This window comes from Salvelinus namaycush, chromosome 13, assembly GCF_016432855.1.
Source record: "Salvelinus namaycush isolate Seneca chromosome 13, SaNama_1.0, whole genome shotgun sequence".
Classification (NCBI taxonomy): domain Eukaryota; kingdom Metazoa; phylum Chordata; class Actinopteri; order Salmoniformes; family Salmonidae; genus Salvelinus; species Salvelinus namaycush.
Window position 1 is genome coordinate 33,568,126 of NC_052319.1, and position 13,397 is coordinate 33,581,522.

Genomic DNA, 13,397 nt, shown 5'->3' on the forward strand with positions numbered 1-13,397 from the left:
GCGGGGAGGTAGCGCCGGAAATACCGGACCGTGAAAGCGTACTGGCTCCCTTGAGCATTGAGCCTGCCCAACCTTACCTGGTTGAATGCTCCCCGTCGCCCACCCAGTGCGGGGAGGTGGAATAACCCGCACCGGGCTATGTAGGCGAACCGGGGACACCATGCGTAAGGCTGGTGCCATGTAAGCCGGCCCAAGGAGACGCACTGGTGGCCAGATATGTAGAGCCGGCTTCATGGCACTTGGCTCAATGCTCAATCTAGCCCTACCAGTGCGGGGAGGTGGAATAACCCGCACCGGGCTATGCACACGTACAGGAGACACCGTGCGCTCTACTGCGTAACACGGCGTCTGCCCGTACTCCCGCTCTCCACGGTTAGCCTGGGAAGTGGGCGCAGGTCTCCTACCTGCCCTTGGCCCACTACCTCTTAGCCCCCCCCCCAAGAAATTTTTGGGGTTTCTTCACGGGCTTCCGTGCTAGCCGCGTACCTTCATAAATCCGGTCTCTCTCTCCCGTTGCCTCCGCTCTCCTAATCGCCTCCAGCTGTTCCCATGGAAGGCGATCTCTTCCAGCTCGGATCTCCTCCCATGTGTAGCAACCTTTTCCATTTAACACGTCCTCCCATGTCCACTGCTCGAACTCACGCTGCTTGGTTCTGGATGAGTGGGTGGTTCTGTAACGGCGTTCCTCCTCCTCTTCATCCGAAGAGGAGGAGCAGGGATTGAACCAAAATGCAGCGTTTGAATTCGACATATTATTTATTAAACAAAACAGAAAACACGACGAACACGAAACACTTGAAAATCTACAAAATAACAAACGCAGTCAACAGACCTGGACACGAACTTACATATAACGTGAAGAACGCAATAACAGGAAAACTGACTACATAAAAAGAACGAACGTACAAACAAACCGAGACAGTCCCGTGTGGCGCGACAAACACAGACACAGGAGACAACCACCCACTAACAAACAGTGTGAAAACACCTACCTTAATATGACTCTCAATCAGAGGAAATGAAAACCACCTGCCTCTAATTGAGAGCCATATCAGGTCACCCTTTAAACCAACATAGAAACAGAAAACATAGACTGCCCACCCAAACTCACGTCCTGACCAACTAACACATACAAAACTAACAGAAAACAGGTCAGGAACGTGACACTGACAGAACCTGTGAAGACGATCTAGGTGCCGCTGTAACCCCTCTTTAGTGGGAGACAGCAGCACCAGGTCATCTGTGTACAGCAGACACTTGATTTCAGTGTTGTGTAGGGTCATACCAGGTGCTTCCGATTCTTCTAATGTTTTTGCCAATTCATTAATGTAGATGTTAAATAGTGTTGGACTTATTGGGCAGCCCTGTTTCACTCCCCGTACCTGAGAGAAGAAGTCTGTTTGCTTGTTGCCAATTTTAACCGCATATTTGTTTTTAGTGTACATTGATTTAATAACATCATATGTTTTCCCTCCAATACCACTTTCTATTAGTTTATAAAAAAGACCTTCATGCCAAATTTAATCAAATGCTTTCTCGAAATCTACAAAACACAAGTAGATTTTGCCTTTGTTTTGGTTTACTTGTTTGTCAATTAGAGTGTGGCGGGTGTCAATGTGATCTGTTGTACGATAATTTTTTAGAAATCCAATCTGGCTTCGGCTCAGGACGTTGTGTTCGTCAAGAAAATGGTGTAGTCTTCTATTTATAATACTGCAGAGAATTTTCCTCAAGTTGCTGTTAAGGCAAATTCCTCTGTAATTTGTTGGTTCAAATTTTTCTTCATTTTTATCGATTGATGTGATCAATCCCTGGTTCCAAATATCAGGGAAAATACCTGCAGTGAGGATAACGTTGAAGAGTTTGAGTATAGCCAATTTGAATTTGTGGTCTGTATATTTCATCATTTCATTTAAAATACCATCAGCACCACAGGCCTTTTTGGATTGGAGAGTGCAGAGTTTTTCCAATAATTCTTCTTCTGTAATTGGGGTATCCACAGGATTCTGATAGCCTTTGACTGCTGATTCAAGGATTTGTAAGTTTTCTTGTATATATTTTTGTTCTGGGCTCTTTGTTATATTGCTGTAGAGGTTTTCAAAGTGATTTCTCCACATATCCCTATTTTGGATAGCAAATTCCTCCTGATGAGGTTTGTTTAATTTATTCCAATTCTCCCAGAAGTGGTTTGATTCTAGGGATTCCTCAATTACATCCAGCTGTTTTCTAATGTGCTGTTCCTTTTTTGTTCTTAGGGTGTGTTTGTATTGCTTCAGTGTTTCCCCATATTGAAGGCGTATATTTTTGTTGTCTAGTTCTCAGTGTTTTTGATTAGATATATTTCTCAATGACTTTCTTAGATTTTTGCAATCATTATCAAACCATTTTTCATTTTCTGTTATTTCTGGTTTGCTCTTATGCTTCTTTAGATTAGCCAAGGAGGCTAATTTGTCAAATATAAAGTTTATGTTCCAAACAGCCAAATTTACACCTTCATTGCTGAAGGAGAATGTTAAGGCTAAAAAGTTGTCCAGGAGAGATTGTATTTTTTGGCTACTAATTGCTTTTTGGTAGATGTCTGTACTGTTTGCACTCCATCTATAGGCCTGTTTAGTCCCACGTAATTTATTGGGCCGTGATGCTTCGTGGTTGGGTTCCGCTCTTCTCAGATACACTGTGATTTTACTGTGGTCTGAGAGACGTGTTAGTGGAGTTAGTGGTCACTCTCTCTCTCTCTCTCTCTCTCTCTCTCTCTCTCTCTCTCTGTCACTCTCACTCGCTCTGTCTCTTTCTCTCTTGTTAACATTTCCAAAGCAAGTGAAGCAGATAATTAATAAAAGTGAAATAAGGTATTTAATAGCAGTAGCAAGGCTATGCTCACTGAGTCTGTACATAGTCAAAGCTTTCCTTACGTTTGGGTCAGTCACAGTAGTCAGGTATTCTGCCACTGTGTACTCTCTGTTTAGGGCCAAATAGCATTCTAGTTTGCTCTGTTTTTTTGTTAATTCTTTCCAATATCTTTTTGTTTTCTCATGATTTGTTTGGGTCTAATTGTGTTGCTGTCCTGGGGCTCTGTGGGGTCTGTTTGTGTTTGTGAACAGAGCCAGCTTGCTTAGGGAACTCTTCTCCAGGTTCATCTCTCTGTAGGTGAGGGCTTTGTTATGGAAGGTTCGGGAATCGCTTCCTTTTAGGTGGTTCTAGAATTTTTCTGGATTTTGATAATTAGTGGGTATTGGCCTAATTCTGCTCTGCATGCATTATTTGGTGATTTACTTTGTTCAAAAGGATATTTTTTCAGAATTCTGCATGCAGAGTCTCAATTTGGTGTTTGGCCCATTTTGTGAATTATTGGTTGGTGAGCAGACCCCAGACCTCAGTCTTTCAATCTCTGTCTCTCTCTCGCTCTCTCTCTCGCTCTCTGTCTCTCAATTCAATTTCAATTTAAGGGCTTTATTAGCATGGGAAAGATATGTTAACATTGCCAAAGCAAGTGAACTACATAATAAACAAAAGTGAAATAAACAATAAAAATGTACAGCAAACATTACACTCCAAAATAATAAAGACATTACAAATGTCATATTATGTGCAAATAGTTCAAGTACAAAATGGATATTGGTTCTATTTAGAATGGTGTTTGTTCTTTAGTGGTTGACCTTTTCTTGTGGCAACAGGTCACAAATCTTGCTGCTGTGATGGCACACTGTGGTAGTTCACCCACATGGGAGTTTATCAAAATTGGATTTGTTTTTCGAATTCTTTGTGTATCTGTGTAACCTGAGGTAAATATGTGTATCTAATATGGTCATACATTTGGCAGGAGGTTAGGAAGTGTAGCTCAGTTTCCACCTAATTTTCTCTCTCTCTCTCTCTCTCTCTCTCTCTCTCTCTCTCTCTCTCTCTCTCTCTCTCTCTCTCTCTCTCTCTCTCTCTCTCTCTCTCTCTCTCTCTCTCTCTCTCTCTCTGTGTCATTTCTGCTCTCCCTTTATCACACTCTCTTACTCTATATTGATTTATGTATACAGTAGATTTGTAGGTGTGTTTATTTAACCATCTCTCTCCTTCTCTCTCTCCTTCTCTATCACTCTATCCTTCTCTCTCTAGCTCCACATAGCGTGTGCTAGCGGCTACAGAGAGGTGGTTTCTGTGCTGCTGGAGCACGGGGTGGACCCTCAGCCCTCCGACAACAGCTATTGGACACCTCTCCACCTGGCTGCCAAATATGGACAGGTACTGACTGTCATGTCACTGTACATTCACCAATCCACTCCTGTCAGATCCATAGAGGTGAACAGGACTTTGATTAGTGAATTAGCAATTTTCTAAAATTATTTTCAGCCTTAATCTTGTATGGTAATGTAGAATGTTTAACAATTGGCTGGGAATCAATCATTTTTAATATATAGTTTTTAAATCAGTATTTGGTGGCTAGTTTATAGACCGCTATTGTCTGGCTAGTTTAAAAACCAGTATTGACTACTGGATAGTTTCTAGACCAGTATTGACTACTGGATAGTTTCTAGACCAGTATTGACTACTGGATAGTTTCTAGACCAGTATTGACTACTGGATAGTTTCTAGACCAGTATTGACTACTGGATAGTTTCTAGACCAGTATTGACTACTGGATAGTTTCTAGACCAGTATTGACTACTGGATAGTTTATAGATCAGTATTGACTACTGGATAGTTTATAGACCAGTATTGACTACTGGATAGTTTATAGACCAGTATTGACTACTGGATAGTTTATAGATCAGTATTGACTACTGGATAGTTTATAGACCAGTATTGACTACTGGATAGTTTATAGACCAGTATTAACTACTGGATAGTTTATAGACCAGTATTGACTACTGGATAGTTTATAGACCAGTATTGACTACTGGATAGTTTATAGACCAGTATTGACTACTGGATAGTTTATAGACCAGTATTGACTACTGGATAGTTTATAGATCAGTATTGACTACTGGATAGTTTATAGACCAGTATTGGCTACTGGCTCTTCTATTCCTTTACCTTGTCTCTCTATGAGACCCATGGGAAAATAACATGTCTAACACAAATCTCCTCCGTCTCTCTCTCTCTCTCTCTCGCTCTGAAGATAAACAGGTATTTTTGGGCCTATTTATCAGACCGTAGCTCAAAGTGCTGGCACGTCAGTGCATGGATTCATGAATGCCTTTTAGATGACTGGTTTGATGGTGTTTCTCACAGGGATGAAGATTGATTGTAGGATAGTGATGGGATGATGGGGACGGGGGGATGAGGGGGGGTATGAGGGAAAGGGAAGCAGTCGTGGTAAAATCTTGCGTACACGTTCCACTATTTAATGACATTACTGGGGCTCTATGGTTGGGGTGCTGACAAAGAGAATGTATTCATATTTAGAATGGTTATTTTCCTTCTTTGTTCCTCTATTACCCACAGGCCAGGTTTCTTCTCTATAGTGTTTTACTGTAAAGTCTCTCTTCCTTTCTGTTACCTCTCTAGCGTACTGTCCATACCTCATCCCTCACACACACACACACACACACACACACACACACACACACACACACACACACACACACACACACACACACACACTAGTGTGTGTATAGGCAGGAATGTCAGTTTTTCCTCCCTCAAGGATCGGTGTGAAAGTTTTGGTTAAATAGATCGGGGGACGCCAAATGTCCGCTCTAATAAGACATTGATAAGAAAATCACCCATGCAATGAGTTGTGTGTGTGTATGCAAGCCTTTGTTTCTGAGTCTATACATACTGTAAGTGCATTTGAGTACATGGTGACAGAGACTTCCTCTGCCGTGCTAAGTCTCCTCAGCACTCCACACTTGATTACAGTCCCTACCCACTTCACTGGAGGCTGGGTCTGGCACTGCATGCAAACTAGACACTGACACATACAATAATGAACCTGCTCAGCGTTGTCATCAACAGGCACATTCAGAGAGCAGGTGACAGCCTCATCGCACCGTCTCTGAAACACTTTATATTACAAGTATGTTTATAGGTTAAATAAAATGGTTATGGAATTAGGCTAGGTTAACTAATTATAAACAACAAAATATGTAGCCTACAATTAGGTTGCATTTCTCTCTTGATTCCACCACTGCTGTCTATTAGTAACTGTATGGAGGTCAGTAATGTGGTGTTCGGTTGTTTATGGGTCACTACTGTTGCAGGTTGCTGTTTGCTTCAGTCACGGCAACGTTAGGTCATACAATCATGCAGTAAACTCAGCGATCCCTGTAACCATAGAACTGGTATTTCACTGACACACGTAACAGGCTAATATTTCACTATCCTGCGTAAACAACTCTCCCTCGAAGCCCATGGACGGAAGCCTATTACTGTAGTTAATTAGGCTTCTTTTTCTCCTTCGCTAGCTCTCGCGTCTCCCTGAGCTTTCCCTGATACTTATCTGACCTTTGATGCCAGACAGGTGGTCATTACCATCGTGACAGTGACGTGGTGAAGGTGTATGTATAAAGTTTTGAGTGGAGTATGTGGATTCGTGCCTTGTGGCCTGGCTGTGGTTTTAACTCTCCCTGTGTATCTTTCTTTCTTTCTCTCTATCTCTTTCTCTCTCCCTCCGCCTCTCTCACTCCCTCTCTACCTCTCTCTCTCTCTCTCTCCCTCTCTGTCTCTATATCTCTCTATATCTCTCTCTCTCTCTCTCTCTCTCTCTCTCTCTCTCACACACACACACACACACACACACACACACACACACACACACACACACACACACACACACACACAAACACACTGTATCTACTGTATCTCTTGCTATCATGGTATACAATCAGTGTTGGCATCCCCATATCCTCTTTACTGAGGAAAAAACACTGGCATTTACCTCTTCCACTAGTACCGAGAGGGAGTTGATGAAAGGAGAGTTTACTGTAGCAATGCAATATAGCACAGAGCTATGGCGCATAGTCTAACAGACCGGTGTTTACTGTCAAACCAATGGATAAGCATGTCTGAATAGATCTCAGTCGTTTTCACCTCATTGTGATGTGTGTATCAAGTATTGATAGATGATCTCTCACACACTGCCTCAGGCATGCCATCCTTTACACATCATCATGCATATAGGAACCCATCCTTTACACATCATCATCATGCATATAGGAACCCATCCTTTACACATCATCATGCATATAGGAACCCATCCTTTACACATCATCATGCATATAGGAACCCATCCTTTACACATCATCATCATGCATATAGGAACCCATCCTTTACACATCATCATCATGCATATAGGAACCCATCCTTTACACATCATCATCATGCATATAGGAACCCATCCTTTACACATCATCATGCATATAGGAACCCATCCTTTACACATCATCATCATGCATATAGGAACCCATCCTTTACACATCATCATCATGCATATAGGAACCCATCCTTTACACATCATAATCATGCATATAGGAACCCATCCTTTACACATCATAATCATGCATATAGGAACCCATCCTTTACACATCATCATGCATATAGGAACCCATCCTTTACACATCATCATGCATATAGGAATCCATCCTTTACACATCATCATGCATATAGGAATCCATCCTGTACACATCATCATGCATATAGGAACCCATCCTGTACACATAATCATGCATATAGGAACCCATCCTTTACACATCATCATGCATATAGGAACCCATCCTTTACACATCATCATGCAGAGAGGAACCCATCCTTTACACATCATCATGCATATAGGAACCCATCCTTTACACATCATCATGCATATGGGAACCCATCCTTTACACAGCATCATCATGCAGAGAGGAACCCATCCTTTACACATCATCATGCATATAGGAACCCATCCTTTACACATCATCATGCATATAGGAACCCATCCTTTACACATCATCATGCATATAGGAACCCATCCTTTACACATCATCATGCATATAGGAACCCATCCTGTACACATAATCATCATGCATATAGGAACCCATCCTGTACACATAATCATCATGCAGAGAGGAACCCATCCTTTACACATCATCATGCAGAGAGGAACCCATCCTTTACACATCATCATGCATATAGGAACCCATCCTTTACACATCATCATGCATATAGGAACCCATCCTTTACACATCATCATGCATATAGGAACCCATCCTTTACACATCATCATGCAGAGAGGGACCCATCCTTTACACATCATCATCATGCAGAGAGGAACCCATCCTGTACACATCATCATGCAGAGAGGAACCCATCCTTTACACATCATCATCATGCAGAGAGGAACCCATCCTTTACACATCATCATCATGCAGAGAGGAACCCATCCTTTACACATCATCATGCCGAGAGGAACCCATCCTTTACACATCATCATCATGCAGAGAGGAACCCATCCTGTACACATCATCATCATGCAGAGAGGAACCCATCCTTTACACATCATCATCATGCAGAGAGGAACCCATCCTTTACACATCATGCAGAGAGGAACCCATCCTTTACACATCATCAGCATGCAGAGAGGAACCCATCCTGTACACATCATCATGCAGAGAGGAACCCATCCTTTACACATCATCATCATGCATATAGGAACCCATCCTTTACACATCATCATCATGCAGAGAGGAACCCATCCTTTACACATCATCATCATGCAGAGAGGAACCCATCCTGTACACATCATCATGCAGAGAGGAACCCATCCTTTACACATCATCATCATGCAGAGAGGAACCCATCCTTTACACATCATCATCATGCAGAGAGGAACCCATCCTTTACACATCATGCAGAGAGGAACCCATCCTTTACACATCATCATGCAGAGAGGAACCCATCCTAAACACATCATGCAGAGAGGAACCCATCCTTTACACATCATCATCATGCAGAGAGGAACCCATCCTGTACACATCATCATGCAGAGAGGAACCCATCCTTTACACATCATCATCATGCAGAGAGGAACCCATCCTTTACACATCATCATCATGCAGAGAGGAACCCATCCTAAACACATCATGCAGAGAGGAACCCATCCTTTACACATCATCAGCATGCAGAGAGGAACCCATCCTGTACACATCATCATGCAGAGAGGAACCCATCCTTTACACATCATCATCATGCATATAGGAACCCATCCTTTACACATCATCATCATGCAGAGAGGAACCCATCCTGTACACATCATCATGCAGAGAGGAACCCATCCTTTACACATCATCATCATGCAGAGAGGAACCCATCCTTTACACATCATCATCATGCAGAGAGGAACCCATCCTTTACACATCATGCAGAGAGGAACCCATCCTTTACACATCATCATGCAGAGAGGAACCCATCCTTTACACATCATCATCATGCAGAGAGGAACCCATCCTAAACACATCATGCAGAGAGGAACCCATCCTTTACACATCATCATCATGCAGAGAGGAACCCATCCTGTACACATCATCATGCAGAGAGGAACCCATCCTTTACACATCATCATCATGCAGAGAGGAACCCATCCTTTACACATCATCATGCAGAGAGGAACCCATCCTTTACACATCATCATCATGCAGAGAGGAACTCATCCTTTACACATCATCATCATGCAGAGAGGAACCCATCCTTTACACATCATCGTGCAGAGAGGAACCCATCCTAAACACATCATGCAGAGAGGAACCCATCCTTTACACATCATCATCATGCAGAGAGGAACCCATCCTTTACACATCATGCAGAGAGGAACCCATCCTTTACACATCATCATGCAGAGAGGAACCCATCCTTTACACATCATCATCATGCAGAGAGGAACCCATCCTTTACACATCATCATCATGCAGAGAGGAACCCATCCTTTACACATCATCGTGCAGAGAGGAACCAATCCTAAACACATCATGCAGAGAGGAACCCATCCTTTACACATCATCATCATGCAGAGAGGAACCCATCCTTTACACATCATGCAGAGAGGAACCCATCCTTTACACATCATCATCATGCAGAGAGGAACCCATCCTTTACACATCATCATGCAGAGAGGAACCCATCCTAAACACATCATGCAGAGAGGAACCCATCCTTTACACATCATCATCATGCAGAGAGGAACCCATCCTTTACACATCATCATGCAGAGAGGAACCCATCCTTTACACATCATCATGCAGAGAGGGACCCATCCTTTACACATCATCATCATGCAGAGAGGAACCCATCCTTTACACATCATCATCATGCAGAGAGGAACCCATCCTTTACACATCATCGTGCAGAGAGGAACCCATCATTTTCACATCATCATGCTGAGGAACCCATCCTTTACACATCATCAGAGGAACATTGTCATCTCACCACAAATCAAGAATCACATAGGTAGGAGGAAAGAGAGATATGTAAGAGAGGGATGGGAATAAATAGAGGGATGGGGATTAAACGGATTAAAGAGAGGGAGAGAGAGAGAGATAGAGACTACTGTTTGCTGATGATCTCGTGCTTCTGTACTTGTGGTGACAGAGATATAAAGGGCAGAAGAGGAAGATAAAGAGATCTAAGGCAGAAAAGATCATGGGTGAGGCTGAGATGAGATGATGACAGCTACATATCAGACAACTGTTTTTGTAGATATGGATATGGTATTAGGTACATATCAGACAACTGTTTTTGTAGATACGGATATGGTATTAGCTACATATCAGACAACTGTTTTTGTAGATATGGATATGTATTAGGTACATATCAGACAACTGTTTTTGTAGATATGGATATGGTATTAGGTACATATCAGACAACTGTTTTTGTAGATACGGATATGGTATTAGCTACATATCAGACAACTGTTTTTGTAGATATGGATATGGTATTAGCTACATATCAGACAACTGTTTTTGTAGATATGGATATGTATTAGGTACATATCAGACAACTGTTTTTGTAGATATGGATATGGTACCAGCTACATATCAGACAACTGTTTTTGTAGATATGGATATGGTATTAGGTACATATCAGACAACTGTTTTTGTAGATATGGATATGGTATCAGCTACATATCAGACAACTGTTTTTGTAGATATGGATATGGTATTAGGTACATATCAGACAACTGTTTTTGTAGATATGGATATGGTATTTTCTGTGAAATAATAAAGGTGTATGTCTCTGTCTGTCCGTCTCTCCCTGCAGACAAGCATCGTTAGCCAGCTGCTGAAGCACAGAGCAGATCCAACTCTCCTAAACTGCCACCAAAACAAGCCCTCAGGTATAATACAGTGACACACACGCACACACACACACACACACACACACACACACACACACACACACACACACACACACACACACACACACATACGCTAGGCAGGTTGTAATGAAGCAAATAGATGGCTTTCGATTGGTTCAGCTGAGTTATCTACACAGCCTACTGTTCCAGTGATCCATCAGATAACCCACTAGAGTCGATTGACGCACCGGTGCATATATCTAAGTTACATAACAAAAAAGTCGGCATCAAAATCTGTCAGTTTAAACTAGAAACATGTGTTTTATTGCATTGAATGTGTCTCAGTCTGCCAGTGTTGCACTTCCTCATCTGTGGTGAAAGTTGACAGAGTGATGTTTGTCAAATGAGTTTTATTGACCGCAACATATGTTTATGTAAACCAAATTCAACTGTACATACACTTAGGTTGGAGTCATTAAAACTTGTTTTTCAACCACTCCACAAATTTCTTGTAACAAACTATAGTTTTTGCAAGTTGGTTAGGACATTTACTTTGTGCATGACACAAGTCATTTTTCCAACAATTGTTTACGAACAGATTATTTCACCTATAATTCACTGTATCACAATTCCAGTGGGTCAGAAGTTTACATACACTAAATTGACTGTGCCTTTAAACAGCTTGGAAAATTCCAGAAAATGATGTCATGGCTTTAGAAGTGTGTGTGTGTGTGTGTGTGTGTGTGTGTGTGTGTGTGTGTGTGTGTGTGTGTGTGTGTGTGTGTGTGTGTGTGTGTGTGTGTGTGTGTGTGTGTGTGTGTGTGTGTGTGTGTGTGTGTGTGTGTGTGTGTATTAACCAAACATAAAATTAACACTCCACACTCTGACAGATCGTATATTTGGACACACAAACACATACACATAGAGACAGACACACACACATGCACATACACACTGAGAGAACAGCTCATCGGAGCTGATGTGATTCATTCCATAGTGGGTATGAAGCTAGAATACCATTACTCAAGTACATTATCTTTCATTTATTTATAGAAGCACTAACATGATTACTTCTCATTTCATGTGCATGTGTGTGTGTATGCATGATTGTGTGTGTGTATGCATGATTGTCTGTGTGTGTGTGTATGCATGATTGTCTGTGTGTGTGTGTATGCATGATTGTGTGTGTGTGTGTATGCATTGTGTGTGTGTGTCTGTGTATGCATGATTGTGTGTGTGCGTACAGTTTGTGTGTGCCCGCGTGTTTGTGTGTGTGCATGCATGTCTGTGTATGCGTGTGTGTGAGGAGTTGAGAGACAGCTCCTTGTCGCTGTTTGCGATAACACGCAGGATCTATGGGCTTCTGTTTCATCTGTCTGCAGCGATGTATCTGTTGTCTCTCCTGCTGTTAGGGATGTTATTCTTAACCTGTCTATTCCCCTGGGCTCCCTGCCTCAACACCACAGGCATGAAATCCCCAGGGGAAATAGACTTTTTCCTTTGACTGGACAGCATACAGAGCTGCAAGAGTTGCTAGTTAACTTCTAGTTCCTCCCAAACCCAGATCCGGGAGCACCCCCACCAGTAAAAAAGCTGACTAGCATAGCCTAGCATAGCGTCACAAGTAAATACTAGCATCTAAATATCATTAAATCACAAGTCCAAGACACCAGATGAAAGATACACTTCTTGTGAATCCAGCCATCATTTCTGATTTTTAAAATGTTTTACAGGGAAGACACAATATGTAAATCTATTAGCTAACCACGTTAGCAAAAGACACCACTTTTCTTACTCCACCATTTTTTTACTGCATCAGTAGCTATCACAAATTCGACCAAATAAAGATATAAATAGCCACTAACCAAGAAACAACTTTATCAGATGACAGTCTGATAACATATTTATTGTATAGCATATGTTTTGTTAGAAAAATGTGCATATTTCAGGTATAAATCATAGTTTACCATTGCAGCCACCATCACAACTCTCCCCAAAGCGACTAGAATAACTACAGAGAGCAACGTGTATTACCTAATTACTCATCATAAAACATTTCTTAAAAATACACAGCGTACAGCAATTGAAAGACACAGATCTTGTGAATCCAGACAATATTTCAGATTTTCTAAGTGTTTTACAG

General features: G+C 41.8%; 1 protein-coding gene across 1 annotated transcript in view; it reads left to right on the plus strand.

Annotated features, from left to right (window-relative positions):
* The window catches only part of LOC120058102 (unconventional myosin-XVI-like), a 121,651-nt gene that overhangs the window by 62,557 nt on the left and 45,697 nt on the right, over nucleotides 1-13,397 (plus strand). Inside the window, exons 6-7 of the mRNA XM_039006577.1 lie at nucleotides 4,105-4,230; nucleotides 11,218-11,293. Of these exons, the coding sequence (XP_038862505.1) occupies nucleotides 4,105-4,230; nucleotides 11,218-11,293 (202 nt within the window). The remainder of the gene's footprint in view (nucleotides 1-4,104; nucleotides 4,231-11,217; nucleotides 11,294-13,397) is intronic.